Below are 18,931 nucleotides of genomic sequence, written 5' to 3'. Positions count from 1 at the left end.
ACCACCATTCATCTCCAGAGCTTTTTCAGCTTCCCCAACTGAAACTCTACCCATTAAACACTAACTCCCCATTTTCTGTAAGATTTTGTAACAAATGTGTAACTCAGAACTCAACTTGTAGCTATATCACATTTTACCAATGATAGCGCCTGCCATTTTGAGCCATTTTTTTCTAGCAAGTTCCTATTGTCTGGGGTCAACTTTTTAACATCTAAGTTAAAAAACCTTTGATGCTTCTATCAGTGTCAGTAAAGACATTTACCATGTGTAGTTTTAGCCATTGTCAAATTAATTTTGTTCATTTCTACCAGTAACAGTCTTTATGAACTGGGTAAGAAGCTGGTAGCTTGGATCTACTTCTCAGCCTAATTCACAGGAAAAAAATTCACAAGTTTGGGAAACAGAGTGGTGAGAGAAAATCACACAGAAATTAACAGAGACCCACACAGAGGCAGGAAGCAGGGTGAGGCTGCGTTACTTTTATTGTTTGCTAAGTTCTCAGGGTCAAAGTTCTCCCTAGTTAACTTTACAAGGTCAAGACCACGTTCTTGGAAGGCCCGAGTCCCCATTCTCCGGCAACGCTGCCGGACATCAAACGTTTTGGTCTTGGCTGGAGCATGCAAACAGCACGTCCTTGTTTAAAGTCATCTCTACTGCAAACGGAGGGCGTCTCTCTTACCGTCTCCTCAACTCCTTTCCCATGAATTGCCAGTTCTTGTCTTTGACCACATTTCTTTTGCGTTACTGATTTTTTTCCTATTGTTTGATGAGAATTTTTATACACAAGGGGCTTCTCTCATCTGTCCTCTCCCCCAGCCACTCACCCCCTTTCCAATTTGTTGTCTTTGGACTGTCATGTTTTTTTTTCCTGCACAAGTTTCTAATGTTTAGGCAGACATAACGACTCGGCTTCTTTAGTTTTGTTTTTTGTCATGCTTAGAAACGCTTGCTCCACTCAGATGATTTATAAGTCATTGAAGATTTCTTCTGCTTTGGGTTTTTATGTTTAAGTCTGGACCCCTCCAGAAGTGTATCGACAGGAGGTGCGGGGAAAAGTGTTTGGATTCGTGCCTTCCTAGAGTCAGTCTGCTACCCCCACACTTTGTTTGATAAGCAGCTTTGCACAATGGATTTGAGATCCCGCCAGTCATCACACACCAAACTCCCCACGTGCTGGAACCTACTTCCAGTCTCAGCTCTGCCTGCCGGCCTGCCTATCCGTGCCCCACCCAGATTCTTTTATGGGTGAACGATGGAGACCTGGAGTCGCTGGCAGATGTCTGCAAAGGACAGGGAGCAAGGGAGTGAACCCGGCTCTAGGAACAGATCTGCAAGCCGCCCCTGGGTGCTAGGCAACCAAAGTGGGCAACACAGGCCCTGACCTGCTCCGCGGTCAGGAAGGACAGCTTCACAGGGCTTTGACGTCACACAGAAAACTCCAAATAAGCTTGAAGGACTAAGGGACAGGAAAGGACAGAGCTCAAAGCCCCTGATCACCCAGACTGGGTATCCAGGAGGGTGGGGGCAAGGCCCCCATGGTGACAAACCTACAGGACAGCAGGAGAATACCAGACTGGAGGGGGGGGCCGCGGGCAGACTCCCCATTCCTCAAAGTAGGTGTCCCAGCAGCAGAAGTCCTGCAGCCTGCAGGAAAAAAGTCTGTGTCCTTTGTGCTGGGACAGTGCTCTGAAGTCACTTTGCAGGCTGCAGCGGGGAGCGGATGGCCAGGCCAGAAATAGGAGGCCTTCACGAGCGGCTGCTGGCTTCTATTCTTTTAATGTCACAACTTTTTGGTAATTTTGTCATCATCTTAAAGTTGTTAGTAGTACAAGAATACTCATGTCCCTTACCCAGGTTTTGTTTACATGTTCCTCATTCACTTTATCATTTTCATTCTATTTACCTATATTTATATATAGAGAGAATATATATGATCAGAGTGTGTGTACATATGTATTCTATATCTCATATGCATACATGTGTGCCTATATTTTTTACCTGAATTATTTAACAGTAAGAAGGCATTATGCCTCTTTACTGTAAAGAGTTCATTTTCTCATATAGCCAAGTGCAGGTGTCAAAACCAGGATATTTAACAATGATAGTTACCTAATCCACAGTCTATATCTATAGATAGCTACATATAGTATGTCACATATATAGATGTCTACATATTCATTTTAATGAAAATAGGAACACACAGCAGGCAGTGCACTTTTGTTCTGTCGTTTGCTTCCCTTAAGGCATTTGCCTGAACAGGGCATAAGCTAAGGGAATAATTTCCAAACCCAGGTGTGGTGACAACTTGGGTCTCCTGCCAGCAGTCCAGAGATGTCTCCTGAGAAATTTGTTACAAATATTAAATGAAGGCCTACAATCTGTGAGTCATTTCCTTTAAAAATCTAGAATGGATTCAAGCTACATCTATAATGTCATTCTCATTTGCCTGCATCTTGGAAGCTTTCTGAATATTTTAATGTTTCAAATTACATACTACGTTTAAATGCTGATTTCAGTCTTATCCTAAAAGACTCAAAGAATCCAGAGAAAGCAAAGCAAACACCCACCTTCATGTGTCCCCATCCCCAGAGAGGAGCACAGGCATGAGGTGTGGGCCACCCCAGGCTCTTCCCTACACCACACACATGTGCAAGGGAACACGTCACCTTGTGGGTGATAGTACCATATTGTATCATTGAACATCTTGCTTTCTGTCATGTCACAGTACATCGTGGAGATTTCCAATGTGCTGAACATAGATCTCTTTCTAATGGCTACATGGTGGTGAGATTGCTTATTCCCTACTGATGAATATTTAGGCTATTTCCTATTTTTGCAGTCATCAATCACTCTTGAACTCTTAGCTATTCAGAGTGGGGGAGAGAGGAAGTGGGGTGTGGAGGGTGGTGGAGGAGAGATGGTGGGTCCGTGGGAATTGCACACACCCCTGGGGGGCAGAAGAAGCCTGTCCTATCTGTCACAGGGTGCTAGGACAGAGGGGATAAAGGGGTGACAAGACAGAACGAAGTCTGGTTTGGGGAGCTCTGACAGAAGGGTCAGCCAGAGGCAAGTCCAGGTATGGCTAGGAGCTGTCACCTTTGTCACTCCTCAGCAGGCAGAGGGGTCAGATTTGGCCAGGTGGCAGCTCTGGGCATCCCACAGCAGTGACCTGGGCTGGCCCCTCCTTGGAGGCCGCTTGGTCCAGGCCAGGGAAGGCCACGGAGCGGAGGTTTTTAGCAGTGCTCAGAGCAGCGAGGATGGGCTAGTGGCAGGGTGAGCGGACCCACAGGCACTCCTGGGGCTGGCGGGGTGGCAGGCAGGCTCGCTGGAGGAGCTTCACAGTCAGGCTGCACGCCTCCTGGGGTTCAGGTGCCATCAGAACTCCTGCAAGATGGTTTTCAAAATCATCTGCAAAAAACCCAAAAGCCCCAGAACTGAGAAGCTGTTGTGAGAACCTCTCAGAAAGAATCTGATTAAAGAAACAGGCTGCATCGGTGGTCACAGAGACGGCATTTAACGTGACAGCCCTTTCCCATCTCTCATTTGAAATGTTCTAATAAAGCTCCCAACCACACGTAGGCTTACCTCTAGCTCGATGCCCATTTTTGTATGACCCACAAGCCAAGAACGGCTTTACATTTTTAAGCAGTTGAAAATAAAAAAGAATATTATTTCACACCATGTAAAAACCATATAAAATTCAAACTTCAGCATCCATAAATAAAGTTTTATTGGAGCAGAGCCACATTCATTGTTTACAAACTGTTTGTGGCAGCTTTTGTTATAATGGCAGAGTTGGGTAATTGTGTCAGAGATGGTGCAGCCCCCAAAACCTAAAATATTTACTTTTTAGGTTTTTCAGGAGATGTCACTTATAGGTGTTTGTTTTTTCCCCAGATAAAAAAAGCAATACATGTTCTTAGTAGAGAATGTGAAAATGGATTTCAAAAATGTACTTACAGTATTACTGGTAAATGGCTTTTTCATATGCACATTTATGCCTCCAAGGGTCTATAGCTGTCCATGTATTTTAAAACTAGAAATACACTGGACCAGTTGTTTCCTGTGTTTTTGCTCTCCTAGCTGAATCAATCTGACCTATGCTAACTACTTTTCACAAACTTCACTTTATTACCCGATTATATCATAACTTGACTTCACTGGACATTAAGGTTTCTAAGTTTTGAGCATGTAAAAGCTGCAGAGACTATCTTTGTGTGTTTGATTAAGCTGAAGACAGTTTCCAAGCAGCAGAGTCACTGGCTCAGCAGGTTTGGATGCATTTTGCCAGGCTGTGCTCCCACCAGGAGTGGCGAGGACTCCCTTCACTACATCTTCACCAGTGCTGGGCATAATCGTAATAACATTTTCAATGAGAGAAGGGAAAGGACTGTCATTTTAAGTGACAGTTCTATGACCACTAATGCAATTTAACTTTCCCCATGCTTTCTGGCCAATTAGTTTTCTTTTTAAATTATCTCTTATTCTCTGTCCATTTTGCCTATTTATTTCTGTTCTGAAAGAGAAGAACCATTCTTATTGGTTGGAAAGTGCTCTTTATGTCTTAAGGATATTAACTATGTAAAACCGAATACAATAAAAACCCCACTAAGGTGGTAGCTGATTAAAAAGTGGAGCTACTCAAGTGCCCACTTTCCCAGAAAAAAAAGAAAAAGAAAAAAAGTAGTAACTAAGTCTTCCAGGTGCATGCTAATGGTTTCCCCAATTTATCCTCTGACTTTTAAAGGGCTTTTTCACACTAAAATTGTAATAAACATTTATACACCAAAGCCACCTGCCTTTCCTGTGCTGAGCTGGCTTTGCTTTTAGGCTTACACACAGACAGGCTAACACCCCCCTGTACCTGCCCGTGCCCCCCCCACAGCCCCAGGCCATGCTGACCCCACCTGAGCGCCCAGGTATAGGTTGCCTGGGGCCATTTCAGCACGAAGTGAAGTATAGGTGGTCTCCTATTGTCAGGACCCCCACCTCCCAGATGCCAAAGAACGCTCCAGAAGGCTCCTCTGTGCGCCCTGCCTGCCCAGCTGCCCTGCTGAGGAGGGGCTAAGGCAGGATCCATGCTGTGCATGGTGAGCGGGCGCGCCTCACCTGGGTGAGCACATAGTCCTTCCGGGTCAGGTTCCAAATGATTTCAAAGTGATCCACGTCACGGAGTTCTTCAAACGAGGCTTCCCACCCGCCTCGGCAGAGTGTCTGGATGCCGAAATGAGAGAAGAGGGAGCCTGAGGCTGTGGGAGCACCAAGCCTGGCACGCACCAGGCGCTCACTATTTGCCCCTGGTGCGTGCCAGGGGCAATGGTTGATGGTCTTGGGGTCCATTTGGGTGAAATAAAGAGGAAGATAATGAGATCACATGATCCTCAACCTCTGGCCAAGAGCAGGGTCCTGGGGGGGCGGGGTACCTGATAGAACTCCCGGGACTGTCGGTGGAATTCAGGGGAGTCGTGTTGGCCCAGGATCACCAGCACACGGCACGTGGGATCCGCGGGCTGTGTCAGGGTCGCTCCCAGGTGCCACTGTGGGCTGTTCCTCTGAGCAACCTCCCTGGTGGAGGGGGTGGGCAAGGGTCAGGACAGAGACGCCTTTGTCCCCCACCCCCACCCCAGCTCTCCCTGCAGGCTCCAGGCTCCAGAACAGCCGGAGGGAGGCGGGAGCAAGTGGCTCACAGGGTCATGAGGAGAGGGGCGCTGTGAGAGGTGTGCAGGATCGGCTCTAGGTCATAGATCCCACTTACCAGGAAAAGGCCTGTGAAGGTGAAGGACAGAGGGCCAGGCTGCAGGTGGGGCCGACACTCCACCCACAGCAGGCCTCACGCAGGCCCCAGGTGGGGCAAGAGGGGCCAGCCCAGCCTCCAGGGCTGGAGGGGCAGGACCAGGGTGGGGACAGAGGAAAACCAAAGCAGGCCCAGCTCACAGCGCCCAGGACAAGCCGCTCAAGGCTGCTGGGATTTTGAGCAGCTGGTACAGACCATCTGGCACATCAGGGGAGGGTGAAGGCTGCCCAGGTGGGCCACGGTCCCCATGGACACCTCTGAGATTGGGTGTGACTCCACGGTTGGGCCAGCGGGCCAGGAGCATCATGGCGGCCAAGTGGGCCCCAGCTGAGTGTCCGCACAGGTAAATGCCCCTGGGATGGGTCAGAGCAGAGTTGGATTTGTGTCAGTTTCCTAGAGCTTCAGGCCAGTATCAGGCAGTCCCAGTTTGCCCTCTGCTCCACAGACCAGAAGGGCAGCTGGGCTGAATCCACTGCTCCCCCAGCCCAGCTTCGCCTGATGAGAGGAAAATCTGCAGCGATACCCACTGATTGCATGGATACAACTTCTGGACAAACACGATGCTCCGGGTCACCTGGTCCACCATCTGGTCCAGGGTGCCTGCACAGAGCACGAGCTGGCGTCAGGGGCTCCCTCCCCGCTGAAGCCCACTGGCCCTTGTACTGGAAAGGCCACGCTCATTACCTTTGGGGGCAATGTCGTAAGCCACTATCACCACGGCCACCCCCTGTGCTGTCAGTGGGTTCACCATGAAAGCTGATGTATCTTTACTGCAGGAGACAAAGATGTGACAACCGGAGACAGCTTAGCCGCTCTGCTGCTGCGCCCTGTCCACCCAGTGCAGCGCCCCTCCGTGGCCCCCATGTGTCACAGGAAGACAGCACGCTCTGTCCTCACCACACCACATGCTAGCTGTGGGGCCATGGAGACTTTATTTAAACTCTAAGCCTGGTCCCTCATCTGTAAAATAGGGACAATTACGTTCTTTCTCTGAGGGTGCCAGTTTGGAGAATCAAAGGACATCAGACATGAGAGATGGCAAATACAGTCTATGCAGATGCAATTAAGAATCTTGAGACGAGATCACCCTGGATTTTGGATTCTAAATCCAATGACTAGTAACATTATAACAGGAGAGGAGATTTGAGAGAGACACACACAGAAAACAGGAAGATGAAGGCCGGATGGAAGTGCTGTGGCCACAAACCGAGGAAGACCTCGGGCCCCAGAAGATGGAGGAGCCGAGAACAGGCCCTCCCCTTGGGAACCCTGCCTTGGGAGGGAGCATGTCCTGCTGACACCCTGGTCTCAGACCTCTGGCCTCCAGAACTTTCAGAGTCAATCTCATTGTTCTGAGCCCCCAGTGTGTGGTCATTTGTTGCAGGAGCCCCAGGACACCCAGATGCCTGGGAGAGGAGTCTCCCCTTTCCTCTGTTCATCCAAATTCCCTCACTCACCTTCCACTCTGCCAGTATCCTCCGTGGAAAAACACACAGACAGGCCAGGCTGCACACAGGACAAAACAAAGTGCACGGCTGAGGCTGGTGCCTGGCTGGGCTCTGCCAGGGATCACCTGCCCGGCCCTTACCTTCAGACATGCCCTCAGGAAAATAGATGTCCAGTGTCTCACCGTGGCCCTCTCCATAGGGGATGTGCAGCAGGCTCCTCCTGGTGGCCCGGGCCCTCTTGGTGGCTGCCTCGGGAAACAGACAAGTTGCTGTAAGTGCGACCTCAGGCAGCAGCCATTTATGCTTTATTTCAGAGACAGCCTTTGGGCTGACCAGCCAACTCCAGCTGCCAGGGCTCCCATGACAGATCTTCCCCGAGACCCCACCATAATCTGGGAGGGCACATCCCAGGTGTGTGTAGGTACAAAGAGACCAAACTGGCCCATCCAGGTGGGGCCAACACTACCTGATGGTGTCTGTCTATACATGAGATTGCAGTTCTGATGGGCACCATCTGACCACCACTTTACGACCACCACACAACATGCTTATTGTGTGTGTAACACTTTGCTACATGCTCCAGGAAGTATGAGCTTTTCCAAGAATTCGGAAAAATGACCTTTTAGGGATGCAAGATATAAACTCACGTGAAATAAATATATAATGAAACAATATGAATTTACAACTGAGTGTCATGACGGGGAGGTCAGAGGGATATGAAAATTGGTTAGGACTTGAGCCCTTGAAAGGACAAAGGGCATTGTAAGAGAAATAAATACCCCAGGCAGAGGTGTGGGGGTGGAGGCAGCCCTGTACATTCACACTGCAGTACAAAGTGACCCCCAGTCAACTGCTCCCCCCAAATCACTGAATTCCAGGTAGCTTATCTCCTCCCAACACTGGGCACTGGGCAGAGTGTACACTGGTAAGCTCTTTTGGGGGGCAACTTGGAACTATGTATCAAAGCCCAAGAATAGCACATTCCTTGATGCGTAAGTCCCTATCCATATATTTATTGTAAGGAAATAATCAGAAATATTTCCAAGGACTTATTTACAGATGTCTACAGGAATGCTACCTATAATAGCAAAACATTGGACAAACCCCAAGTGACCTGTAATAGAAGATGGGTTAATAAATACATGATGCTATATCCCCGTTTTCTGATTTACTGATTATCCCAATATTCATCACCCTTGATGAATACATACTTTTCACCTTGTTTACTGCCTGCTGCCCTCACTAGAACATAGGCTCTGTGAAGACAAGGGCTTTGCTTTGCTCACATCTGTACACGCAGGACCTGATAAAAAGTAACCACTCATTGTGGCATGATGTATTTAATGCCATGAAGCAGAAGGGCCTGGAACCAAGATTACTTTATCTGGCAAGATTATCATTTAAATTTGAAGGAGGGATGAAACAATTTCCAGATAAGCAAAAGCTGAGAGAACTTGCCTCCCACAAACCATCTCTACAGTCTATTTTGGAGGGACTGCTATAGATGGAAGTGTTCCTAAGGTTGAATAGCTGTCACCAGAGGTAATAAAACCACAGTAAAGAAAGTAGAACAGCTAATTATGAAGCAAATGCAAAATTAAATTAACTATCCTCAAAGTCAATCAGGGGACAGACAAAAAGTACAGAAATTGATACCTAATATAAAAAGAATGAAGGAGGAAGAAAAAGGAGGAGAAATAGAAAAGAACCTTTAGATTGTGTTTGCAACAGCATACTGAGTTAAGTTAGACTCTTAGATAGTAAGGAAAGTAACCTGGAACCTTTGGTAACCACGAATCTAAAGCCTGCAATGGCAATAAGTACATACCTATTGATAATCACCCTAAATGTAAATAGACTGAATGCACCAATCAAAAGACATAGAGTCACTGAATGGATAAAAAAACAAGACTCATCTATATGCTGCTTACAAGAGACTCACCTTAAACCCAAAGACATGCACAGACTAAAAGTCAACGGATGGAAAAAGATATTTCATGCAAACAATAGGGAGAAAAAAGCAGGTGTTGCAGTACTTGTATCAGACAAAATAGACTTCTAAACAAAGAAACTAACAAGAGATAAAGAAGGACATTACATAATGATAAAGGGCTCAGTCCAACAAGAGGATATAACCACTATAAATATATATGCACCCAACACAGGAGCACCAGCATATGTGAAACAAATATTAACAGAACTAAAGGAGGAAACAGAATGCAATACATTCATTTTAGGAGACTTCAACACACCATTCACTCCAAAGGACAGATCCACCAGACAGAAGATAAGTAAGGACACACAGACACTGAACAACACACTAGAACAGATGGACCTAATAGACATCTATAGAACTCTACATCCAAAAGCAACAGGATACACATTCTTCTCAAGTGCATATGGAACATTCTCCAGAATAGACCACATACTAGGCCACAAAAAGAGCCTCAGTAAATTCCAAAATATTGAAATCCTACCAACCAACTTTTCAGACCACAAAGGTATAAAACTAGAAATAAATTCTACAAAGAAAGCAAAAAGGCTTACAAACACATGGAGGCTTAACAACATGCTCCTAAATAGTCAATGGATCAACGACCAAATTAAAACGGATATCCAGCAATATATGGAAATAAATGACAACAACAACACAAAGCCCCAACTTCTGTGGGACGCAGCGAAAGCAGTCTTAAGAGGAAAGTATATAGCAATCCAGGCATATTTAAAGAAGGAAGAACAATCCCAAATGAACAGTCTAACGTCGCAATTATCAAAATTAGAAAAAGAAAAACAAATGAGGCCTAAAGTCAGCAGAGGAGGGACATAATAAAGATCAGAGAAGAAATAAACAAAATTGAGAAGAATAAAACAATAGAAAAAAATCAATGAAACCAAGAGCTGGTTCTTTGAGAAAATAAACAAAATAGATAAGCCTCCAGCCAGACTTATTAAGAGAAAAAGAGAATCAACACACATCAATAGAATCAGAAATGAGAAAGGAAAAAAACATGACAGACCCCACAGAAATACAAAGAATTATTAGAGACTACTATGAAAACCTATATGCTACTAAGCTGGAAAACCTAGGAGAAATGGACAACTTCCTTGAAAAATACAACCTTCCAAGACTGACCAAGGAAGAAACACAAAATCTAAACAAACCAATTACCAGCAAAGAAATTGAAGCAGTAATCAAAAAACTACCCAAGAAAAAAAAACCCAGGCCAGATGGACTTACTTCGGAATTTTATCAGACATACAGAGAAGATATAATACCCATTCTCCTTAAAGTTTTCCAAAAAATAGAAGAGGAGGGAATACTCCCAAACTCATTCTATGAAGCCAACATCACCCGAATACCAAGACCAGGCAAAGACTCCACCAAAAAAGAATATTACAGACCAATATCCCTGACGAACGTAGATGCAAAAATACTCAACAAAATATTAGCAAACCGAATTAAAAAATACATCAAAAGGATCATACACCATGACCAAGTGGGATTCATCCCAGGGATGCAAGGATGGTACAACATTCGAAAATCCATCAACTTCATCCACCACATAAACAAAAAGGAGGACAAAAACCACATGATCATCTCCATAGATGCTGAAAAAGCATTCGACAAAATTCAACATCCATTCATGATAAAAACTCTCAGCAAAATAGGTACAGAGGGCAGGTACCTCAACATAATAAAGGCCATATATGACAAACCCACAGCTAACATCATACTGAACAGCGAGAAGCTGAAAGCTTTTCCTTTGAGATCAGGAACAAGACAGGGATGCCCACTCTCCCCACTTGTTATTCAACATGGTACTGGAGGTCCTAGCCACAGCAATCAGACAAAACAAAGAAATACAAGGCATCCAGATTGGTAAAGAAGAAGTCAAACTGTCACTATTTGCAGATGACATGATATTGTACATAAAAAACCCTAAAGACTCCACTCCAAAACTACTAGAACTGATATCGGAATACAGCAAAGTTGCAGGATACAAAATTAATACACAGAAATCTGTGGCGTTCCTATACACTAACAATGAATAGAAAGAGAAATCAGGAAAACGATTCCATTCACAATTGCATCAGCAAGAATAAAATACTTAGGAATAAACCTTATCAAGGAAGTGAAAGGCCTATACCCTGAAAACTATAAGACACTCTTAAGAGAAAGAGGACACTAACAAATGGAAACTCATCCCATGCTCTTGGCTAGGAAGAATTAATATCATCAAAATGGCCATCCTGCCCAAAGCAATCTACAGATTTGATGCAATCCCTATCAAATTACCAACAACATTCTTCAACGAACTAGAACAAATAGTTCAAAAATTCATACGGAAACACCAAAGACCCCGAATAGCCAAAGCAATCCTGAAAAGGAAGAATAAAGTTGGGGGGATCTCACTCCCGAACTTCAAGCTCTACTACAAAGCCACAGTAATCAAGACAGTCTGGTACTGGCACAATAACAGAGCCACAGACCAGTGGAACAGAAGAAAGACCCCAGATATCAACCCAAACATTTATGGTCAATTAATATATGATAAAGGGGCCGTGGACATAGAATGGGGAAATGACAGTCTCTTCAACAGATGGTGCTGGCAAAACTGGACAGCTACATGTAAGAGAATGAAACTGGATCACTGTCTAACCCCATACACAAAAGTAAATTCGAAATGGATCAAAGACCTGAATGTAAGTCATGAAACCATAAAACTCTTAGAAAAAAACATAGGCAAAAATCTCTTGGACATAAACATGAGTGACTTCTTCATGAACATATCTCCCCGGGCAAGGGAAACAAAGGCAAAAATGAACAAGTGGGACTATATCAAGCTGAAAAGCTTCTGTACAGCAAAGGACACCATCAATAGAACAAAAAAGGTACCCTACAGTACGGGAGAATATATTCATAAATGACAGATCCGATAAAGGCTTGACATCCAAAATATATAAAGAGCTCATGCACCTCAACAAACAAAAAGCAAATAATCCAATTAAAAAATGGGCAGAGGATCTGAACAGACAGTTCTCCAAAGAAGAAATTCAGATGGCCAACAGACACATGAAAAGATGTTCCACATCACTTGTCATCAGAGAAATGCAAATTAAAACCACAATGAGGTATCACCTCACCCCAGTAAGGATCGCCACCATCGAAAAGACAAATAACAACAAATGTTGGTGAGGTTGTGGAGAAAGGGGAACCCTCCTACACTGCTGGTGGGAATGCAAATTAGTTCAACCATTGTGGAAAGCAGTATGGAGGTTCCTCAAAAAGCTCAAAATAGACATCCCATTTGACCCAGGAATTCCACTTCTAGGAATTTACCCTAAGAATGCAGCAGCCCAGTTTGAAAAAGACATATGCACCCCTATGTTTATCGCAGCACTATTTACAATAGCCAAGAAATGGAAGCAACCTAAATGTCCATCAGTAGATGAATGGATAAAGAAGATGTGGTACATATACACAATGGAATATTACTCAGCCATAACAAAAAAACAAATCCTACCATTTGCAACAACACGGATGGAGCTGGAGGGTATTATGCTCAGTGAAATAAGCCAGGCGGAGAAAGACAAGTACCAAATGATTTCACTCATATGTGCAGTATAAGAACAAAGGAAAACTGAAGGAACAAAACAGCAGCAGAATCACAGAACCCAAGAATGGACTAATAGTTACCAAAGGGGAAGGGACTGGGCAGGAGGGGTGGGAAGGGCAAGGAAAAAGAAAGGGGGCCTTACGATTAGCATGTATAATGGGGGGGGGGCATGGGGAGGGCTGTGCAACACAGAGAAGACAAGTAGTGACTCTACAGCATCTTACTACGCTGATGGACAGTGACTGTAATGGGGTTTGTTGGGGGGACTTGGTGAAGGGGGGAGTCTAGTAACCATAATGTTCTTCATGGAATTGTAGATTAATGATAATAAAATGAATTTTAAAAAAATCAACCACTCGTAGGAAAATTGTGCAAGGAGTAAATAATCAATAAGCAGTGTTAGGTCACTTGAATACCAAATGGAAAGAAAAGCTTCTTTATCCCTACCTCTCACCATACCAGATCAATTCCAGATGGATTACAGATCTCAGTGTCAAAGAGAAGACAACAAAGCTTTTAGAAAAGAAAATAGGAGGGCCTCAAGATCGTGGAACAGGCAAAGAGTGTAAACAGGACCCAAAAGGCACTCATCAAAAAGAAATAGGAGAGTAGTTCATGATGTAAAGAGGAAAAGCAGGTCATATTATTACCATGCAGCAGGACCAGTGCCATCTTTCTCATACTGAACATTTTGTGGGAAGGGACCTGCTATGTGGGATCCATGTCCCTGGAGGACCCCAGGTCCCCAACCTTGGTGGCCAAGGAGAGCCCAAAAGGACAACACTGCTCCCCTGGGCTGGGTGATTCTGCACCGCCTGAAGGGGTAAACTTAGTGGGTGCAGACAGTGTGTATAAAATGTGTTTACCAATGTATTAAAATGGACCATCTCCATTTCAGCTGGACTGCTCAAAGCCAAGAGAAATAAAAGGTACAGGAGATGCTAAAGCCAGGGACCAGGCTGCCTTTGCAGGGAAGGAGAAGCGTCTGCAAAGCCCGTTTTGCCGTCACGATGTCTCCAACGCCACTGGAGTGCGAGCGCAAGGCCAGAGGGAGGCTTCTTAGGAAAGAGAAATGGCAGGTTCACATGACCAGTCAGACCGGTTGCTTAAGCCGAACAAACCACAGCCAATGATCGGGAAATCTCTCGGCAATCCCTCCCCTCCTTATTCTGAATGCCAAGTCTCCCCGTTCCTGCTGAGACCACCCTGGAGCGCCCTTCACTTCTCCCCGGGAAGCCAGTAACAGCCCTCCCAGCTCACTTGCGCCTTCCAACAGATGATGCCATTCACTCAGTCCTTCTGTCTATTGTTTATCACCTTCCCCATGATACATGGGCAGGGGTTTGTCCATTTTGCTCAATGATACATCCTGTGCACACAGATGAGTGACCAGCACATGTCAGGCATCCGGTACACGTTCATGAAATGGATCGGTCAATGATAAACCGATCCTAGGCCGAGAGGCCCTTGGACTTGGCTACCACAAGACAACCTGCCGTGAGCAGCCTTATGCACACGTGATGACACCTGCGTGCCAGGGTCTGTAGGAAGTGCTCTCAGCAATGCAGTTTCTGGATCAGAAGGTACCTGTGTTTGTCACTTTGAGCCCACTGCCCACTGCCCTCCGTGGGGGTTGGCCAGCTACCCTCCCACCAGCACAGTGTGAAGATGCTTGTGCCTGACAAGCTCATCAGCAGAGCAGGTTCATCAAAAGGTAATGATTTAATTGACACAAGAGTTCTTAAAAAAAAAACGCATGAGCCAACCAGATTTATGTTGTGCCCAAACCAAACTAAGTGGTTGGCGGTGGGCAGCTGAGTTCAGGGACAGAGAATGAGGTGGCCCACAGCCTCCCCCAGAGCGTGTATACCACCAGCTCTCCAGGCCCTGAACCCAAGGGGTGGAAGCCAGGAGGACTTCAGCAACTAACCCTTACTACAAACTTCCTTTCCGATAAAGCAAAAATTGGATTTCAAATACTCACAACCCAAAGCGTCAGAATTCTTAGTCAGAAACTCCAGGCCTAGGATGCAGGGCCCATGGACCCATCTGAGCACTGTGTTACAGCAATTAGGGAAGTGGGGGGGCCAAAGACTAATGCAAGAATGGGGCGGGGAGACCCACCAGAAGTCACGGAAGGGTTGAAGACCAGGGGTTGCCTACATGGAGTGGCAGCAGTTTATGAGAAGGCAGAGGCCCTTGGCCCCCATCTAGTTAGCAGTTAGTGACAGGGTTGCAGATGATTTTATTTTTTAAATCCTTTTCAATAATCATGTACTCCTTCTAGAGTAAGAAAATCAATTGTCACCTAAAAACAGCCAACTTGCTAGTGGCTGCTTGCCTGTGATACACTCTGCGGTTTCGTTTAAGCCATACTCACTAATAAAACGTGTTTCCTGCGTCTTCTACCTTTGTGGAGGTTTCCTGGGTCGGCAGGAGACTTCATTTTCCGTTATTTCTGCCTTCCATCCCTTTGCTGTCGCCTAGGAGTCTGATGCCAACATGACCATCTCCCAGTCCACACTCAGCACCAGAGAGGCCTGGGAACTGTGCCAGCAGACGTCAGCTGGGGCGGCACTCACACAGCCGCCTGGCCATCGTCACCGCTGTCCCCTGGACATTCAGCTCAGCGAAGTGGTGACCATCCCGACCTGCATGAGCCTAAGCAAGTTATGTAACCTCAACATGCAGGGCCTGGATAAGAGTGAGATCGGTGAGGCCTCTGCCTTGGGTACAACACTGGGCGGCTGCGTCGGAGGAAGCCAAAACGTCAGCAATGAAAACCGCTATGAGTTGAACTTTTCTGTGCCTCCCCAGTGTTCCTGTGCTGAAGCCCTAACCCCTAATGGGATGGCATTTCGGGGTGGCGCCTTTGGGAGGTGATTAATTTGGATGAGGTCATGAGGAGAGAGCCCCACCATGTGGCCTTAGAAGGGGAAGAGCCCAGAGGACCTTCACACCTTGATCTTGGACTTCTAAGCCTCCAGAACTGTGAGAAATAGATTCCTGACATTTAAGCCATCCAGTCTATACATTTTGTTATGGCAGCCCAAGCTGGCCCACACTAGGACAAATAATATTTAAATGCAGTATTTTTTAAAGCAAAATTAATGTCAAAAAGCCCATGATGAACAAAATGTCCACATCTGGAACGGCGACCGGCTCCACTCCTGCGCACGCCTCGCTCTGCTTTCTCCCCTGGCCCCAGCGCCCGTTACCAGGCTTGTGCTCTTTGGGTGTGAGATGGGTCAGTTGCACACCCAGCCCCTCTGGTCCAGCTGGAGTGTCAAAAAAAGGAAGGGAAGTGGAGAGTGTGCTCAACGCTGTCCACAGGGATGGAGGGCGATCACTAGCCCCTGAGGGCCGCAGGCAACACATTCTTCTTAGCTCGTGCTCCTTCCGGGTGAGTCCCTTTCTCAGCGTGGCCGGCTCTCTGCTCCCTCAAGACGATTCAGACAGACAGCTTTTCTGTAAGCTCACATCCATCTCACCACACACTCAAATACTAACTGAGCAAATAGAGATACATGTATTTGGCACAGAGCCGGGCACAGCAGGGGACTCTTCAAAGTCTGGGGCGAGGCTCCACCGCACTTCTACAAAGAACAGGGAGGGCGATGGAATGTGCTGGAATAACCCCACGAGCCTGTTCTTCCTGCTGGATTATCCGTTTAGAGAACCACCGCACTTGGGACTCGGTTCGGTCAGCTGTGACAGAGCAGATCCGCCCACTCCAACGTCCCTGGCTGAGGCTGGAGCCGGCTGCTCCCTAACTCACACTTCTTTCACGAAGCCTGCTCCCCCGGCCCCACTGGGTGCTTCACCAAGCGAAAAAGCAAAGTACAGCACTCTGGACACACAGGCTGGAGACGGGAGTTAACCTTGTGACTCACTAGCTGATAGGTTCCCAGACCTGTTTCTTTAAAGAAAAAAAAAAAGGACTCTGCCTCTTACAAATAGCAACAATATCCCATGTTGGGGGGCCCTCCTATTCTCACTCTGCCCCGCTGTGCCCCTGTGGCATGTGGTCCTAAGGACCTGGGCACGGCTGGCTGAGCAGGACGGGAGAGGGAGCGCGGTGGGTGGGCCTTTCCTGCCTCCAGCAGCCCTGGGGCAAGGGCTCCACAAGCCTGGCTCTGAGCAGAGGAGGCTTAGGCTTCAGTAGGGCCTGGCTGGGAACCGCCCCAGAGGCAACTCACGCCCCCCTCACAATTCTGAACCACTGCCACATGCCAAAGTCCACCAGAAGCAGCCAGAGAGGTCGCCATACCCTCACTTCCCATCTGTGAATAGGTCCTCAGGGCCTCCTCTGCTCCCAGTCGGACGACCCATCTGCTGGGCGTGTACTGATTCTCCAGCTCCTAGGGGGCACAGACACAAGGTTCTGTAGGACCTTTGTTTCCCACACAGAGTGTGCCCCCACCCTCCGTATGCCTGGATGCCATGTGAAGCCCCTGACCCAATATCTCAGGCTCTCCAGATGTCCTCAGCTTCCTTCAAGCCCCTCCAGTCTCCAGCCTGGCAACCTGCTCCCCATTCTCCCCCACTCATGAACAGGTGCTTCAAATACATCACAGATGCTTCCAGATCTCTGACCTTTAACCAGCAGACAACCTTGAAAGGGACATAAGGTTGTGTAAATGTGTCCCAGTTAGTGCCACTACGGACACCACTCCTACAGCAGCTAAGACTATGGGAGGCCAGGGAGCTGGGGTGGCCACTGTAGAGAAAGTGACGTGGAGCTGTCCTTTTCTGAGAGGTTGATTCTAGCTGCAGAAGGACACAGCACAACCAACCTACCAACAGCACAGAGGCGAGAGGCAGGCATCAAAGGTCAGTTTGGAAGTGTTGATGAAACAGAGGTGAGGCTGCAAAGCTGGGGCTGGCAGATGACAGACGTCAGGATAAGATGTTGAGACTTAACACAAAAAGACACAGGGAACGAGGTTCTGGAGAAAGGTCTCAAAGGCGAAGGAGAAAGGGTAGAGGTCAGACTCGGAAATTTGAAGACATGGTGGCTTCACAGAAAGGTCCTGGACTCTGGAGTCGGATAGGCTGAGTGCCATCCAAGCTGTATCATTTACATACAGGCTGTTTTACCCTGGGCAATCGACTTACAGTCTCTGGGTCTCTGTTCCCTCATTTATAAGATGGGCATAATGCCAGCCTCACAGTTACAAGACATAAGGCATGTAAATGCAGTAAAGCTAACTATGCAAATGTGGCTTATTTCCTCCTCCCCTCGAATGGGTTTCTGAGCTGGAGGTCTTTGGATCTGGAGAGTCTGTACCTGTAGGATGTTTACAGCCATACCCGTGACTGCTAACACCATTTTTGTAGCTATTATGTATGATAATGATTATGCAATGGGTTTCTGAGAGTCGGTTGATACTGTATGTAGACAGCTGTGTGTCTGTCTGTGTGTGACTGAGAATGCTCGGATGTGTCCATGATCAGAAGAACGACTGCCTAAAATGCAGGTACATGAGTCAGGTAAGTATAACTGAACGATAGTCATCAGGAGGCTTTGCCCACGCTGTCCCCTGCCCTCACGGCTGCTTTGGTAAATACGGCCTTTCTCCATCCTGGCACAGCCCCCACAAACGTTGCATAACCTAGGACTAAGGGCAGCATTTCTGCCCCAACCCCTGTGGGTTTATGGATATTAACACAGCCTGGACTTGAATTTTCTCCACCCTGAAAATGAGGCTAACAAAAGCTTTCCTGTGGCGAGCAGTAAAATAGACCACGTGCTAAAGCTTTCCGGAGCTGACACACGGCAGGCCCTCGGCGATGCCCACCGAGCAGCTTCTAAGCTTCCTTTGCGGATCTGCCATCTGACCTACTCAGCCCCGGCACGGCCCAGCCCCCGCCTGCAACCCGCCTACCTCGTTGGACATCGTCTTCCAGGGTGCCTCGCACTCGGGACCTTCGCGCGGGGACTCCATCCCGCCAGCTACAGCGCAGCGTGCGTGCTCAGTCAGCTCCCTTATAAAGGGAAGGCGCGAGGGGCGGGGCGAGGGGCGGAGCACGCTGGGGGCCACGTCCACCGCCCGCAGGGCCGCAGCCCG

The 18,931-nt window shown here is 47.2% G+C and overlaps 1 protein-coding gene across 8 annotated transcripts; it reads right to left on the bottom strand.

Moving 5' to 3' along the window:
• Positions 1-459: 459 nt before the first annotated feature.
• AFMID (arylformamidase) lies at positions 460-18,888 on the bottom strand. 8 transcript variants are annotated; one of them, XM_017677394.3, is made up of 11 exons: positions 18,749-18,888; positions 17,131-17,221; positions 7,383-7,487; positions 7,252-7,300; positions 6,479-6,564; positions 6,322-6,394; positions 5,990-6,147; positions 5,688-5,766; positions 5,424-5,565; positions 5,110-5,214; positions 460-3,408 (listed from the first exon to the last, which is right to left on the bottom strand). In XM_017677394.3, the coding sequence occupies exons 1-11, from the start codon at positions 18,806-18,808 to the stop codon at positions 3,376-3,378; spliced, it is 981 nt and encodes a 326-aa protein (XP_017532883.3). In that variant the 5' UTR covers positions 18,809-18,888; the 3' UTR covers positions 460-3,375. The 8 variants fall into 8 exon arrangements, with proteins under 8 accessions (XP_017532883.3, XP_017532884.3, XP_036852922.2 ...); XM_017677395.3 differs by having other exon boundaries at positions 6,050-6,147; XM_036997027.2 differs by lacking the exon at positions 6,479-6,564 and having other exon boundaries at positions 6,242-6,394.
• Between the last annotated feature and the right edge of the window lie 43 nt (positions 18,889-18,931).

This window comes from Manis javanica, chromosome 4 (assembly GCF_040802235.1).
Source record: "Manis javanica isolate MJ-LG chromosome 4, MJ_LKY, whole genome shotgun sequence".
In the NCBI taxonomy this organism is placed as follows: Eukaryota; Metazoa; Chordata; class Mammalia; order Pholidota; family Manidae; genus Manis; species Manis javanica.
Note: the sequence above shows the minus strand (reverse complement) of the source record. Positions and strands in the feature narration are given on the sequence as shown.

Excerpts from the sequence above, each read along its gene's own strand:
- AFMID (XM_017677394.3), bottom strand. The coding sequence starts at position 18,808 with ATGGAGTCCCCGCGCGAAGGTCCCGAGTGCGAGGCACCCTGGAAGACG. Across the intron at positions 7,301-7,382 it reads TCCTGAGGGCATGTCTGAAG|CCTGGCCTGTCTGTGTGTTT; the intron begins GTAAGGGCCGGG and ends TCCTGTGTGCAG. Across the intron at positions 5,215-5,423 it reads AGTCCCGGGAGTTCTATCAG|ACACTCTGCCGAGGCGGGTG; the intron begins GTACCCCGCCCC and ends TTCGGCATCCAG.